At 47.6% G+C, this 15,673-nt stretch overlaps 1 protein-coding gene across 1 annotated transcript in view; it reads right to left on the bottom strand.

Annotated features, from left to right (window-relative positions):
• Positions 1-552: 552 nt before the first annotated feature.
• The window catches only part of XRRA1 (X-ray radiation resistance associated 1), a 53,574-nt gene continuing 38,453 nt past the window's right edge, over positions 553-15,673 (bottom strand). The window contains exons 13-19 of the mRNA XM_006777923.2: positions 9,211-9,304; positions 8,361-8,476; positions 5,043-5,384; positions 2,577-2,778; positions 1,746-1,861; positions 1,459-1,558; positions 553-1,037 (exon numbers count right to left, since the gene is read on the bottom strand). Coding sequence (XP_006777986.1) covers positions 796-1,037; positions 1,459-1,558; positions 1,746-1,861; positions 2,577-2,778; positions 5,043-5,384; positions 8,361-8,476; positions 9,211-9,304 — 1,212 coding nt within the window. The 3' untranslated portion in view covers positions 553-795. The remainder of the gene's footprint in view (positions 1,038-1,458; positions 1,559-1,745; positions 1,862-2,576; positions 2,779-5,042; positions 5,385-8,360; positions 8,477-9,210; positions 9,305-15,673) is intronic.

Here is a 15,673-nt window from a genome sequence, read left to right as displayed (position 1 = left end):
ATGCAGCCCAGATCCTCCTCTGTAGCAGGTGCTGCCTACTGGGCATCACAAGAACAGGACAATCCCACCAGCTGCGTTGGCCAGAACTAGTTTACTTACACGAGCCCAGGTTGACCTTGCACAGCCCTAGGGTCCATTTTAGAGCCGCAGCCCATCTTGCTTACATATGGGACCTCAGTCTGTGTCTTAGATGAGAGTACCTTGGGAAACTCCATGTAGGCCCTCTCCTAAGCTTGTCCCAGTTTTATGGCCCGGCTTGTCCCAATCCGATAGGGGAAATTCCCAACCCTCCTTCCCCTCCTCACAGTAGAAAAAGCTGCCCAACAGAAAAGTACCATTTCTGGAGCTTGATGGCCTCAATTTTTCCCCCACCGCCATGCCCCCCAACACACTTTATTAACTTCTCAGAGCATTCGATTCTGTGCTACTTCTCTGCTCCATCAACTCCACTTCCTAGCCTAGCGGTCCACGAAGCTCTGTTGGACACGTGTGACAGGATCTTTCCACCGTGTGACAGCCAGGCACAGGCTCCAAGAAAGCACGTGGCCTGCCTTGCTCTGCGCACCCAGTCTTTATTGCTGCTGGGCCAGGCGCCGGGTCCTGCCGGGCCTGGGAAGGGGAGCTCCGCCCTTGGCAGCCAACCAGCCAGCAAGGCTGGGCTGAGCTCTGAGGCCGGTGCCCAGCCGAGCCAGCCCCAAAGTTCCAGCTCCATCAGGGAGCGGAGCCCTCAGGGAGGGCCAGAGGCGCAGGGTGAGGGGCGCAGGCGGGGTGGCGCACATGGCCCTGTTTGCAGCTCTAGCCTTTTGAGTCACTGGCTGTGGGCTCCGGGTAGAACTCTTCCACGAACTGGAGGAAGCGGCTTAACTTAGGGCCACTCAGGGCCGGGTGGGCCAGGGCCGGCGTCCGGAACACCGACTTCAGTGAGCAGCGCACCATCTCCCGGTAGCGCGCCTGGAACTCCTTCAGCAGCCGCTTGGCCTCCAGGTACTGCTTCTGGTTCACCAGCCGCCGCTCTGTCCGCTGGCGCAGGACAGCTCCTGAAGGAGGGAAGCCAGGAGGGCAGCAGGCTCACTCTGGGTCTCACCCAGTCCAAGGTGGGGGTGGGGGGTGAGGTGGAAGGGGACTGGATCCAGAGTTCCCAGAAAATGGGAGGGGGAAAGAGAAGAGTGTTCAGGGGGCTAACTGAAAATAACCCCTCCAGCTGGGGGCATTAGGAAGCCAGCAGTGTCCCCTCCTGATTCTATCTCAAGCCTTCATTCTAGTCTGGATCATGCTGTGTGACTTCAGGCAACTCCCTGCCTCACTCAGGCTTGTTTTCCATCTGCCCCTGGGAAGGACTGGGGCAGGTGCTCCTAAGGGCTCTTCCTGCCCGACACAGCCCTTTGCCTTAGACCAGCAGATGAGGAAACCTCTAGCTCTCCGGTTATAGCAGCTGAGGCCTGGGGGCCAGAGTCATACCGAGTGGAGCCTCTGTGATGTTCCGGGAGTCCCGTATGCGAGTGAGGATGTCATCCAGCATCTGGGCTCGAGTCTTCCGTGGGAGTGGAACAGGGATCCTCTAGGTTTGACAAAAGGTGAGGGATGAGAGTGTTATCCCAGTCTTATGCTCAGACTTTCCTGGCCTCACCTCCTCACAATATCACAGCCACAGGCAGGGAAGCATGGCCCTTAGGCCTGGAGGTGACAGCCACTGTGTGCCCGTGGGGCCTGCGGGGGTGTGTGTGCTCAGTGCAGTGCAGGTTTACCCGTTTCTCCTTGGGAACGTAGTGTTTCTGCGGAGTCCCCAGCTTGGGCCTCGAGGAGGCGTACAGGAGTGGGTGCTTCAGCATGTGCTGCAGGGCCTGTGCATTCTTCTGGATTCCTAGGGCAGGAAGGCAAGGTGGAGTCCAGGCACTGCCCCCTCCTCCTACATGTCTCCCCCAATGCTTTCATTCCCCATAGAACAGCGGCCCTGGGTAAAAGGATGTGAAGCCCCACATTTCTCCCTGGTCTGCTGCAGTGTCAGAGGTCCATCATTCACTCAGTGAATGCCAGTCCCCTATGAGCAAAGATTCCAATGGGACAGCAGCATTGGGCCGGGGAAAGGGGCCCCCGTGTAACCGCCTTAACCGCAGAGGGCTTACACTGCAGGGACTGACACCCAAGAGAGCACAGCCGAGTGCCACTTCCTTTGACAGTGCCAAGACTATCAATGCATCAGCCTGAAATAGGGGGCTCCCTTGCCTCAAACCAAATAGGGAGGATTTTGGATGTTCAATTTGGGGTTTAACTGGGACTCTGGCCAGTCTGAGTGTTTGTTCATCAAACCCTTCCTGGAGAGACTTTTCCAACCAGAGCTGGGCCCAGACTGGCTGGAAGCTCTGAACAGCTGGGGCTCCCCAAAGCCTAGTAAGGGCCAGGCCAGGGGTCCTGACATGTGGGGCTCCAAACCAGGATACCCTCAGGGGCCCCTTGACAGACAGAAGACAGAAGACAGCACCCTGGTCTGGAAAGAGTCTTGGCACCAGCCTTGGCTTTGCCCTGACTTGACTGGGGCTATGGAGAGGGCCCCTGTTGGAGGCATTCTCCTCACATACCCTTCGGCTCGATGAAGTCCGGGTCAGGCTTGGCTGTCAGCAGCTCCTCATAGCCTCGGTACTTGCTGGAGTGTGTGGCAGGCGGAGGCCTCCTCTGAGTCTTTTTCACCTCTTTGGGAGCCGGGGATGATGGTGATGGTCTTTGGTCTTTATCCACCTCTGAATCATCCTTGTGGAGGAGGGAGTAAGACATCCCACTCACCTGTGTCCAAAAAGAAAAACACATTCGTTCATTCCACTAACATTTATCAGCGCTGTGTGTGTCCCCATGCCGGGCCCTGTTAAGGACAAGAACCAAGACGTGGGTGAGAGGACACAGACAGGAAAATAGAGAGTGATCTTGTACCCTGGTAAATGCTGTAACAGAAGGGAGCACAAGAGCTCCAGGTGAGCCCACAGGAAGCCCTAACCCAGCCTGGGGTGACAAGCAGCTTCCTGGAGGAAGTAATGCCTTAGCCTGAACTAAGTCTTAAAGAACCAGGAGAGTCATTCCCTGGCAGGGTTGGAGAGAGGTATGGGCTGCAAGAGATGAGAAAGAAGGACTGTTGCAAGCAAGGCATAGCATGATATAATTATAGCAAGGTGCACAGGTAGAACAGCAAGGTGCATTAGGAGAAACTTAACATTGGTATAGCTGGAGTGCACCATGAAGAGGTAGGCAGCTGGGGCAATAATCAAGGACTTTAAATGCCAAGCTGAGGGTGTTTGTTCTGTCTTTGTGGTTTTTTTTATCCTCACTGTGATGAATGGCAATGCGTTTGAAGGGGCTGAGTGAAACTGAATTCACATTTTAGCCTACCCCGATTGGTTTTATAAGAAACAAATTTATGAAACCTGTATTTCATCTAAGGATGTAGTTATACTCATTATTAAACTTATGACTTACAGAAAATCTGAATAGACCAATAATAAGCAAAGAGATTGCATTAGTAATTTTAAAATTTCCCCACAAAGAAAAACTGAGGACCAAATGGCTTCACTAGTGAATTCTACCAAGTACTTAAGGAAGAATGGATAAGGTAGCAGAAAACACCCCTTCCTCCTCACAGGTGGCCTCCGCAGAGATGATCTCCCCCCTGATTAAAAAAAAACAGCACACCTGGGTGTCGGACCAGCCCGTTCTGTGTCTCCGCCCCTCCTACCAGTCTCCTCTTTACTTCTCTAGTTGTAGGACTTCCATTCAGCCAGCTTTCAGGTGGTTCTGAATGATGGTTGTTCTGTATTTTAGCTGTAATTTTGATGTGGTTGTGGGAGTCAGCAAGTACAGGCATTTACCTATGCTGCCATCTTAGCTCCCTCTATTTTTTTTTAATGCTTATTTGTTTATACTTTACTCCAAAAATGTTATAGTTCATAAAGATACTTTTATACTAGCCCAACCAATGTGGCTCAGCGGTTGAGCACTGACCCAGGAACAAAGAGTCACGGTTTAATTCTCCGTCAGGGCACATGACCGGGTTGCGGGCTCAATCCCCAGTAGGGAGCAGGCAGGAGGCAGCAGATTGATGATGTTTCTCTCTTATCGATGTGTCTCTCTATCCTTCTCCCTTCCTCTCTCTCTCTGAAAATGAATAAAAAATATTTTTAAAAAGGTACTTTTATACTGTATGAATATGTATGCTGCTACAAAGTCCTCTGTGGAGTAAGAAATGGATGGATAGAGAATTAGACATAACCGTGTGGACAGGTGTTCATCTTGGAAAGATCTGGCAGGTTGGAGGGGCAAGACTAGAAGTGGGGAGGGCAATGGTACAATAATAAAGTTTAAGGGGGCCCTGTCAACTCTTCCAGCCACATATTTCCCCTTTCCTACAGGGAACCCTTCTGTTGCACTGCCACTGAGCCATTCATAGCTCCTGTACATACCATTTTAATTTCCTTCCTCTGTATCCGGCTTCGTGCTGCCCTTGCTGCCCACGTCCTCACTATGTTAACTCCTACTCAGCTTGCAAAGCTCATCTCATTTGAACCTCTTTTGGGAAGCCTGCCCCCCTGGTCTGGGACAGAGGCACCCCCTCTTCCTCTAGGCTTCCAGCTCCTGGGTTTCTCACTCTCAACATTGACTGTGCATTGTTCCTGTCCACCTCCCCTATTAGACTAAGGGCATCTCAAGGGCAGGACCATGTCTCATCTATTTGTATTCTCAGGATTCAGAGGCATCGGAAGTGAGATGACCTTAAGCAGATAGGGCAGAGGCAGCAACAACCCTTCCTAAAAACTGTTCAGAGCCGCATCCTAACCAGACCCCAGGTGCTGTCTCTACCACAGTACTGTGATTGTCCCCATGGGTGTCCCTACCAGTAGCCATGGATTAGTCACTGGCAGGCCCTGCTAGGTGTTGCCTTCTGGTTTCCAGACCCGCCATGTGCTTGCTTCCAGCTGCCTATAGCGGTCCAGCCATCTAAGGGCTGCACAGGAGCCTGTGGGAACTGGGAACGAGTGGCAGGGGCAGGTGGATCCAGGCACCTGCGTCAGGAAGATGGACTCTGTGCTCTTGGTATCCTCATCTGATGGGTGCTCTGGGCTGATGTGGACAGCAGTGTCACTCGGGCGAGACGTGGTCTCTTCAGTGTGCACAGTGGAGTCAGAGCAGATGGGAGGAAGTGGCACGAAGGGCCGGCGGTGCAGGGAAAGGCCCTCCATGCCCTCAATGGCCATCGCCGGCTTCACAGGAGAGTCTTTGGCAATCGGCATCCCTTCGAGCAGCTGTAACTCCAATGTATCCTCCGAGGGAGACTCCATGGTGGTATCAGGTGGCTGATGGAGCACCATCGGCTGCTTTGGCACCTTTGGCACCTGGGTTTGCACCTGTCATGGGAGAAGGGCTGTATTGGTTTGCTTTCTAATTGGAATCTCTCCCATGGACCTCACCAGCCTAAGACCACTTGGTGCCATGATCAGAGCACTGGTTGAGGGCTCATAGGGGGAGGGCAGGAGCAAAATCACACTTACTGGGCACCTACGATGTGCCCTATGCCTGACATACCTCACAACCACCCAGCAAATATTTATCCTCATTTTATAGATGAGGAAATGGGCTCAGAGAGGTAAAACGACTTCCAGCATCACAGAGTTATTCGGGGCAGAGCTTGCTCTGGGTGCCAGGCCTCATTAGAAACCCCTGACCACACTACTATGGCCTTCAGGAGCCTTAGCTTCTGTCCAAGGTTTAACATAGTTCCCTTGACTTTCCTCAGGGACTCTTAGGAGGGCAAGGGGGACATGGTCCTGCTTTTCTGGAAGTCAGAAGCACCAGGCCTGTTCAGGATGGTGCTTCCTGCACCTTATATAAAGATCCACAAGGCAGCCCAGCTGGCGTGGCTCAGCGGTTTACCTATGAAGCAGGAGGTCACGGTTCAATTCCCGGTCAGGGCACATGCCGATCAATGATTCTCTCTCATCATTGATGTTTCTATCTCTCTCTCCCTCTCCCTTCCTCTCTGAAATCAATAAAAAATATATTTATAAATAAAAATGATCCATAAGGCAAATCTCGCTAGGGTTCAGGACCAAGGAAATAACATCTTTTCTGTTGAACTGCTCAGCTTCCTTCATTAGCAAAAACCCGTCATCCTACCTCCCCCTCCTTCACCTCAGCTGTCAGGAGGGAGCCATGTGCTCCGTTTCCCTCAGCGGGGCTTAGTTCTTCCTCCCCTCCCAAGTTATATGAGGGGTTGACTTTATTTTTAGTCGAAGGCATTTGGTCCACTTAGATCTGTACTTCGACAGACAAGGTAGGGGAATGGAAAGATCCTAAGCACTGTTTTTAGAACAACATGGGTTGGATGCAGTCCTAGCCTTTGAGCTTCCAGCTCCTCCTCGTGAAATGGGAGAACAGTCCCCGCCCTGCCCGTGCTGCAGAGTTAGCCCGAATGAGATGACGTATGCAAGTGTACCAACAAACTACAAAGTGTGAGGACAGTGTTTAAAAAACAATGTTTCCTTTTTGAAAACATGTAAAACTTTAGTGTTTAGACTTGAAGCCTAAGGACCCGGGGTCTTTTTTCAGAACCCCTGCTGCAGCGCCCACCACACCCAGGGTCATCATGTGCCGCTGGCAGGAAAGGGGCAGCAGGCATTCCCGTCTCACAGGTCTGTGCTGGGTGGCGGGGTGGGGGTAGGGGAAGAGACGCTCTTTGTCTGGCAGTCACCACTTTCCCAAATCCTTCTAGAGGAAAGACCGGATAATGTAATTGGTCAGAGGATGACAGTCACTGGACCCTATTATGTCCCTGGTGAGCTGGATTGGCCGAAGGCAGGCTGTTTTGTCTTCCATTTGTGTCTCACATGCCAAGAGCTCATACAGCGTCTTGGTTACACGTTGGGTGGGTCTGGGCCTGCTCATTTCCCCCAGTTCTGTCCATGCCTAGCCCTGAGGGAGCGCCAGCAGTCTTTGTCCATGGAACTGATTGAGTAAAAGGCCTAGAGTCTGCTGTGCACATCAGCCCATCTCTGTGAGCACAGTGGGGCATATGGGCATCTCCAATCCAGCAAAAGGCCTAGCCACACTCTCCAGGCTTGTCTGCACTGGAAGTCAGACGGTGCTTGCACAGTTTTACAAAGCACTGATTTGCTTCTCATGTGGCCACTGGATTTGTGTTTATTCTCTATCAGTCGGAACCTTAGAGGTTCCTCTGGACCTGAACACTCACTTAACAAGTATATTATTTCACCTCTCCGAGCCTGCTTTCCTGCGTGCTGGGAGGATTATGGGACAGCACACGTGGAAGTGCTCAGCAGAGTTCTGGGCACGGGTGCTCTGTACGTGGGAGGGAGGACTGTGTGGTTAGCATTGGGCTCACTCTGATTCTGCCTGTCCCCAGCTGCTGGTGGGGAAGGAGGCAGTACGATCCTTTGAGGAGGCAACGGGCAGGGTAAGGTGACAGAAACCCTTTGAATTCCTTTTTCTAGTTTTAAATGCTACTCTAGTCCGATGAAGGCTCCAGACAAGAAAGAGCTTGGCTGAACCGAGGCAGGCTGCAGCGCGGTGGCAATGGTAAAACTGTCCTTAACTTCTGGTACCAGCAACCCCTAGTCCAGCTTTCGGCTATAGGAAGACGCAAGTTCAAGGACGGAGGGGCATTTCACAGAAATCTCTGAAACCCATCAGATGAAAGAGGGATTTAGTTTACTTTATGGCATCCCAGAAGGCAAGTCTAAGACCACTGGCTGGGGAAAGTACAGAGGGAGCCGACCGCTCTCAGCGTAAGGAAATGCTTCTTAACATGCAGGCAGGAGGTGTGTGTTCTGGGCCTGGCACAGCCTTCATGACTGCCGCAGGTGTCTGTAACTTGCATTGGTATGGGGCTGGGAGTTTATCATGTATTTTCATATCTGCTGCTTCATCCAGTCCCCTCAGCAGCTCTGAGAGGTTTTAGAGTTGAGAAGCTGAAGCTCAGAGAGTGAAACTCTTGCCCAAGTTCAGACAGCGATGGGAAGTGATGGGGCCAGGCTCATAGCTGGGTCTTCTGAGTCTCCCCACATCTTCACAGCTCCTTCTCTGGGCCTCACTTTCTCTGTAAAATTAGGGGGCCAGATTCAATGACCTGCAAGGCTCCTCCTGAGTCTGCCTTGGGGTCTCTCTGACTCTCACTCCTCCTGGGTTTATCTGCATTAATAGAGCAAGGAAAGGAGAAGGCACTGCTGCTGCTACACACCTGCTGGAGGGACTCCGGGCATAGCGGGGGTGGGGGGGGGGCGCAGCTCTACTGCCAGGTTAGTCCACGTACACTGATATAGGCTCCTCTCCCTCTGGGGTAGGGGGTCCCCCCTTGGCAGCCTTACCTTCCTTGAGGCCTTCCGAGGCATAAAAATATGATGTTTAGCCTTTGTTGTCTTCCTTCGAATTAAGTGGATTCCCAGCCGCTCCTGGAGGAAGCTTTTTAGCAGAGGAGGGACCCCTGGGCCATGATGGGAAAGTAAGACCACAGTTAGCTAACCTTTACTGGGGCTTGCTATGTGCCAGGCACTGTTCAAATGGCTGTACATATATTCACTTATTTAATTCTCACACCAACCCTAGGAGGCAGGTACCCATATTATTTCCATTCGATAGGTGAGGAAACTGAGGCACACAGAGGTTAAAGAATTTGCCCAAGGTAACAAAAATAGTGTGGAGCAAGGATTAGAGCTCCACTGTTGTCACGCCAGCGCCCAGGATTCCAAAATGCCTTCAGCTGCCTCAACGTGGACAGTGCATTCCACTGCTGACACAGCATCCACTGCATTCAGTGTGCTCTGGGAGCAGACAGCCCAGCACCTGCACCCTCCCCAACTGGTAGATGAAGTCACAACAGACCTGTTCCACAAAGCAGGGTGCTGCTTAAATAGCTCATGCCAGGTCTAGATAATTCTGCAACCCATTCCCAACTATGCCTCTTTCATGCTGTGTGACCTTGGGTAGGTCATGAACCTCTCTGATTCTCAGTTTCCTCCACTGTGCACAGGGACAGTAATGCCTGCCTCACAGGGTTGCTGTCAGGATGACAGGTACTCCGCAGTGTCTGATGTTTTCTCCATCCCTCTGTCCACCCATGATGGAGAGCAGAGCCCGGGGCTTGGAATCAATGAGGTGGGAATGAGGGTGCCCACTATGCTTCCAACAGGTTAGAGGGGAGCTTTGCATCCACCATACCTCGTCTGCGGGCCACCAGAGGGTTGTTATGAAAGACGAGCTCACAGAGAGATGGGAAGAGAGCTACTGGCAGGATGGCATCTTCCTTTGCAATCTGTGAGGCATGCAGGAGAGAGCATCAGATCAACACCATCCCTCACCTCTGCCAAGTGCCTCCGGGCCCACACTGCAGGGTTACATGCATGCTAGGATTGGGGTGCGGATGGGGTGATGCTGCTGTAGATGGAACTCATGCTGAGCAGCCTCTGATCCCTATAATTTCACCTGCTCACACCCAGAACACCTTGCCCCTCTGTCCAAAACTCATCATCACTGTTTTATGGTTGAAAGTTAAGAATTTTTCTCCCTTCTCCAATCTGGTTATGTAGCCTAGACCAAATATTGAGGATGTTGGTGACAAAATAATAACAAACACATATAACACTTGTCTTGCAAGGAATCTGGAAGGTAGGCACGGCATTGACTTTGACTTCAGTATACAATTTGTCTGACACTTCATCTTCCTCAAAGCTACCTCTACAGACCCTCTTAACAGCAATCCTGATGGCATTTTTCACTGAGGCCTGTTCTGGGTACTAATTTGTGGAGGGAGGTCAGGGAACCCATCCATCTAAGGGATAAGCAGAGCCCATAGTAAGGGAGACCTCCTGGCTGTCTGAGCCCAGAGGCCGCTCCATTGCTACGAGGCCAGCCTCTGAAGGGCAAAAAATACACAATTCTTGTTGAGCAGAGTGTCTGGAACATCTGGGGATAACCATAGGGAGGCATCTATTAGCAATAGAACAGTATCAGAGCCATCAGTATCACAGGGCCCAGGAGTGGGGTCATGACCTTTCAGATGCCTGGATACATCAAAAGCCGTTAGGTCAGATTTGGGACCCACAGAAGGTGCTAAGGTCTATGGGCTGTAAGGAGGAGGGCACTTCAGTTTGGCTTCCTCTGTAGCTTCATTGGGTAGCACTACATACCCAATGGGCAACTAAACCAGTCATTGTCTTTCATTTTTGTTCACTCAGTCAATTATTTACTGAATGCATACATGTGCCAAGCACTGGGTTGGGAATGAGTAAAAGAGAAATAACTCCTGTCATCATGGGGGACTGCCTAGTGGGAAGCAAGCATGGAAGAACCAGTAACATAAAAGAGAGTAGACTTATAATTCTGACTAATGCCATAAAAGAGAAGCATATGAAGTACTAGGGTGATGTGACCTAGTGACTAGTGAGGGAGATACGGTGGTCCTGAGATCTGAAGGGTGGGTAGAAGGTAATTAGTGAATGCAGTGGGGGATAAAGTATGTGGCAGAGAAACCTCTGTGTTAACAAAAATCATTTCCTCTACTTTCTGGGCACACAGATAGACTGTGCATCTTCTTGCCTCCCCGGCAGCCAGATGTGGTCATATGACTCAGTTCTAGCCAATGCACTCTCGGTGGAAGTGATAAATGCCATTTCCAGGTATGGACTGTTCAAAACCTCCTGCTTGTCCTCTATACCTCTCAATCACCTATCCACCAGATGCCTAGGATCCAATACGGTACTGTTATGGCCCACGGGATGCCAGAGCCAGAGCCAGAGCTGAGGGACCTGGTCTCTGAATGATCACCAGCCAACCAGGAATATCCACAGTGGAGTTCGTAAAAGCAAGAAAGAAACTTTTATTGTGTTCAGTCACTGAGATTTTAAAAAGTTTGTTGCAGCAGCTGGTATTACTTACTCTGATTAATGCAGAAAGGAAGTGCTCCATGCAAAGAGAACAATGTGTAAAAGGCCTAATAGCAAGGAGGAGAAATGCCTTTGGGGGGATTTACAGAAAGTAGTGTGACTAAAGCAGAGAAAAGGGTGCTTCTGCAAAATGAGGCCAATGATGCAAGTATGAGCCAGACTGAAGCTATTTAAGGAGTTTGGGCCTTGGGGAACCCATTAAATGAATTTTTAGAAATATGAGGACCTAAATTTGACAAGACTTGGTAATGGAGGAGAGATGGCAGGGAGGAGCGATGTAAAGGAGAGAGAAGTATAAGGATGACAACCCGGTTTTGGCTTGAGTAACGGGGAGGATGGTGGAGCAATTCCTTAAGATATGGAATAACGAACGAACATCAGATTTGAAGGGAAAGATCATCAATGCATTTGGATACATGTACTTTGGAGGTACCTTTGAGACCTCCAAGCTACAATTCATGTAGGCAGTGGATACCCTGGTTTGGAGTACAGAGGAATGGTCCATATGGGAGTTATAAATTTGTGAGTCAATGGGCCAATGGGTATGTGAAGCCACCCCTAGGAAGAGAGTACCGAGTGAGAGAAGAAAAGGAACTAGGGGTGGGCTTTGATCATCTAGACCAGTGGTTCTCAACCTTCTGGCCCTTTAAATACAGTTCCTCATGTTGTGACCCAACCATAAAATTATTTTCGTTGCTACTTCATAACTGTAATGTTGCTACTGTTATGAATTGTAATGTAAATATCTGATATGCAGATGGTTTTAGGTGACCCCTGTGAAAGGGTTGTTCGACCGCCAAAGGGGTCGCGACCCACAGGTTGAGAACTGTTAATCTTGACCATGGATGGCAAACCTTTTCAGTCAAGAGCCAAGCAATCAATGTTTTAGGCTTTGCAGGTCGTAACTATTCATCTTTGCTATTGTAGCACAAAAGCAGCCATTGACAATTAATAAACAAATAAGTGTGTGACTCTTCCAACAAAACTGTACTGGTATACTCTAAAATTTGAACTTTATATAATTTTAATGTCATGAAGTATTATCCTTCTTTTGATTTTTCACAATCATTTAAAAATGTAAGAATCACTTTTAGTTGAAACTAATATAATATTGTATGTCAAACTGTAATTATTTAAAGTAAAAAAGTTGAAAGTGATTATTTTATTTTTGACACAAAAATTACCTGATTTCTAAGTGAATGTTATGAGCGCAAGTTTCCATTTGAAGGCAAAATTGGTTTTAAAATTTGTATCTTCAGCATGTTGAATGTTAATTTCAACACCGGTAGCTCAGTATTCTTTGGTATGATCAAAACAACATTAATTCATCTAACAAACTTACTGAGTATCTATCATATATCAGGTGCTATTCTAGATGATGGGGATATAGTTGTAAGTAAAACAAAGTTTTAGATCTAAAAAAAAACCCCAAAGACCACCCTGCCCTACATTCTGGCAGTAGACAACTGGTAGTGGACAAAAATGTATGTATGTTAGGTTGTTACTGCATAAAGGAAAATATCACTTAAAATCTCAAGTGAGAAAAAAACACCTGAATAACTTACATCATAAGTTTTCTTGAGTCCAACAGAGAGCTAAGGTCTCAGGGTGATCAAGTGGCCAGAAATCTAAAGTTAGATGGGCAACTTGCAGGAGAGATGGGACATAGACAATGGCTTACTTGCAGCAGAATAGGAGAGCCATACAAGCATTTAAGAAGAAATCAGCTAAAGCTGCATGCAGCCCGCACCCATCTGAGGAGCGGAAGCCACGTGAGCAGCCCACTCCCATCCGAGGAACAGCAGCCCTGCAAGCAACCTGCCCTTGTCCAAGGAGCAGCAGCTGCGTGGAGTCTGCTCCTGTCCGAGGAGCAGCAGCTGTGCAAGCAGCCTGACCCCATTTGAGGAGCAGCAGTCACACAAGCAGCCTGCCCCTGTATGAGGAGGAGCAGCTGAGCGAGCAGCCCACCCTCATCCAAAAAGCAGCAGCCACATGTAGTTCGCCCCCGTCCAAGAAGCAGCAGCCTTGTGAGCAGCCTGCCCCCATCTGGGGAGCAGCAGCTGTGTAAGCAGCCTGCCCCCGCCAACCAGAGGCATCACCATTACTGTGAGCAGCGCCCACCAGAGGAGCTACCGCCAACTGAGGAGCAGCCACAGCTATGACCACCTGAGGAGCAGCCACTGCCCAAGGAGCAGCCCCTGCATGACTCAACACCTAGATCCTCCAGTGAGAGCAAAAATGGGGAGACAAAGAAACCCCCAAAGGAAAGAAAAGGAGAAAAATGGCAGAAAAGCAGCTAAGTGAAACAGAGGCATGCAATATGTCAGAAAAAGAATTCAGAATAAAGGTCATACAGTTCATAAACTGGATGGGTAAAAAAAAATCAACATATGTAAGAATCAAGAAGTAATCAAGAGTAATATAGCTGCAATAAAAAAGACCATGGAAAGTTTCAACAGTAGACTAGGAGAAGCAGAGGACCGAATTAGCGAATTAGAAGACAAGGAAGCAAAACACACCCAAACTGAACTGCAACTGGAGAAAAAAAATTAAAAGACAGGAGGAGAGCCTAAGGGAGCTTTGGGACAACATGAAACAAAGCAACATATGGGTAATAGGGGTGCCAGAATGACAGGAAGAGGAACAAGGGTTAGAAAATCTATTTGATGAAATAATGTCAGAAAACTTCCCTGATGTTGGGAAGAAAAAAGTCACACAAGCACAGAGAGTCCCAAAAAGATGAGCCTGAAAAGACCCACACCAAGACATGTCATAATTATGATGGCAAATGTTCAGGACAAAGAGAGAATCTTAAAGGCTGCAAGAGAGAGACAGAAAGTTATGTAGAAATATACATAGTGATGTAAACTAAGGGACTGAATCCAATAAAAATATACCCAGCTATCAATCAAAATTGAAGTTGAAATCAAGAGCTTCACAGACAAAAAAAAAGGCTATGGGAGTTTATCACTACCAGCAATACAAGAAATGCTAAAGAAACTGGTGTAAAAAGAAGAAATAAAAAGGGAAGAAGGAACAGGCACAAAAATATAAAATTGGCTACAGACAAGTACCTATCAGTAATAACTTTAAACATAAATGGACTAAATGGTCCAATCAAAAGACATTGAGTGGCTGAATGAATAAAAAAACATGACCCATATATATGCTGTCTACAAGAGATCCAAATCAGAACAAGGGACTCACAAAGACTGAAAGTGAAGGGATGGAAAAATATCTGTCAGGCAAATGGAAATGAAAAAAGAAAAGCTGGGGTAGCAATACTTGTGTCTGACAAAAATAGACCTCAAAGTGAAGGCCATAATAAGAGATAAAGAAGGCCACTTCATAATACTAAAGGGATTGATACAACCAGAGGATATAACCATGATAAACATATGCACCCAATGCAGGAGCACCCAAATACATAAAAAAATTACTGGAAGATATCAAGGGAGAGATAAACAACAAAACAATCATAGTAGGGGACTTTAATAGCCCACTGACATGACTGGATAAATCCTCGACAAAAAACCAGCAAAGAAACAACAATCCTAAATGACTCACTAGAACAAATGGACTTAATTGACATCTTCAGAACATTTCACCCCAAAGCCAAGGAATATACATTCTTCTCAAGTGCACATGGGACATTTTCAAAGATAGACCACATACTGGGTCACAAGCAAAGTTTCTCCAAATTCAAGATTGAAATCATATCAATTATCTTCTCAGACCACAATGGCATAATATTAGAAATAAACTACTATAAAAACAATCAAAAAAATTCAAACACTTGGAAGCTATTAAACAGTGATTGGGTTACCAAAGAGATCAAAGAAGAAATTAAAAACATCCTGGAAATGAATGACAATGAAAACACAACAATCCAAAATCTATGGGAAACAGTGAAAGCAGTCCTGAGAGGGAAATTTATAGCTCTACAGGCCTACCTCAAAAACAAACAAACAAAAAACCAAAACAAGAAAAAATGGTAATAAATCATCTAACTCTACAACTTAAAGAATTAGAAAGAAAGCAACGAGAAAAGCCCAGAGTGAGCAGAAGGAAGGAGGTATTAAAGATCAGAGCAAAAATAAATAACAGAGACCAAAAAAACAATACAAAAGATCAATGAAACCAAGAGCTGGTTCTTTGAAAGGATAAACAAGATTGATTAACCTCTAGCCAGGCTCACCATGAAGCAAAGAGAAAGGACCCAAATAAACAAAATCAGAAATGAAAGAGGTGAAGTAACCATCAATCCCACAGAAATACAAAGGATTGTTAAAAAATACTATGAACAACTCTATTCCAACAAACTGGACAACCTAGAGGAAATGGATATATTCCTAGAAAAATACAACCTTCCAAAATTCAATTAGGAGGAATCTAAAAATCTTAATAGGCTGATAACTACGGGGGAAATTGAAGCAATCATCGAAAAACTTCCAACAAACAAAAGCCTGGGGCCAGATGGCTTCACAGGGGAGTTTTACCAGTCAAAGAAGAACTAAAACCTATCCTTCTCAGACTATTCAAAAAATTCAAGAGGAAGGAATACTTCCAAGTTCTTTCTGTGAAGCCAGCAAAACCCTAATCCCAAAACCAGATAAAGACACTGACACAAAGAAAGAGAACTATAGGCCAATATCTCTGATGAATATAGATGCTAAAATCCTCAACAAAATTCTAGCAAATTGTATCCAGCATTATATTGGAAAGATCACACATCATGA

Source organism: Myotis davidii, unplaced genomic scaffold, assembly GCF_000327345.1.
Source record: "Myotis davidii unplaced genomic scaffold, ASM32734v1 scaffold169, whole genome shotgun sequence".
Taxonomy (NCBI): domain Eukaryota; kingdom Metazoa; phylum Chordata; class Mammalia; order Chiroptera; family Vespertilionidae; genus Myotis; species Myotis davidii.
The sequence above is the reverse complement of the archived record's forward strand: the minus strand, read 5'-3'. Positions and strand labels throughout refer to the sequence as shown.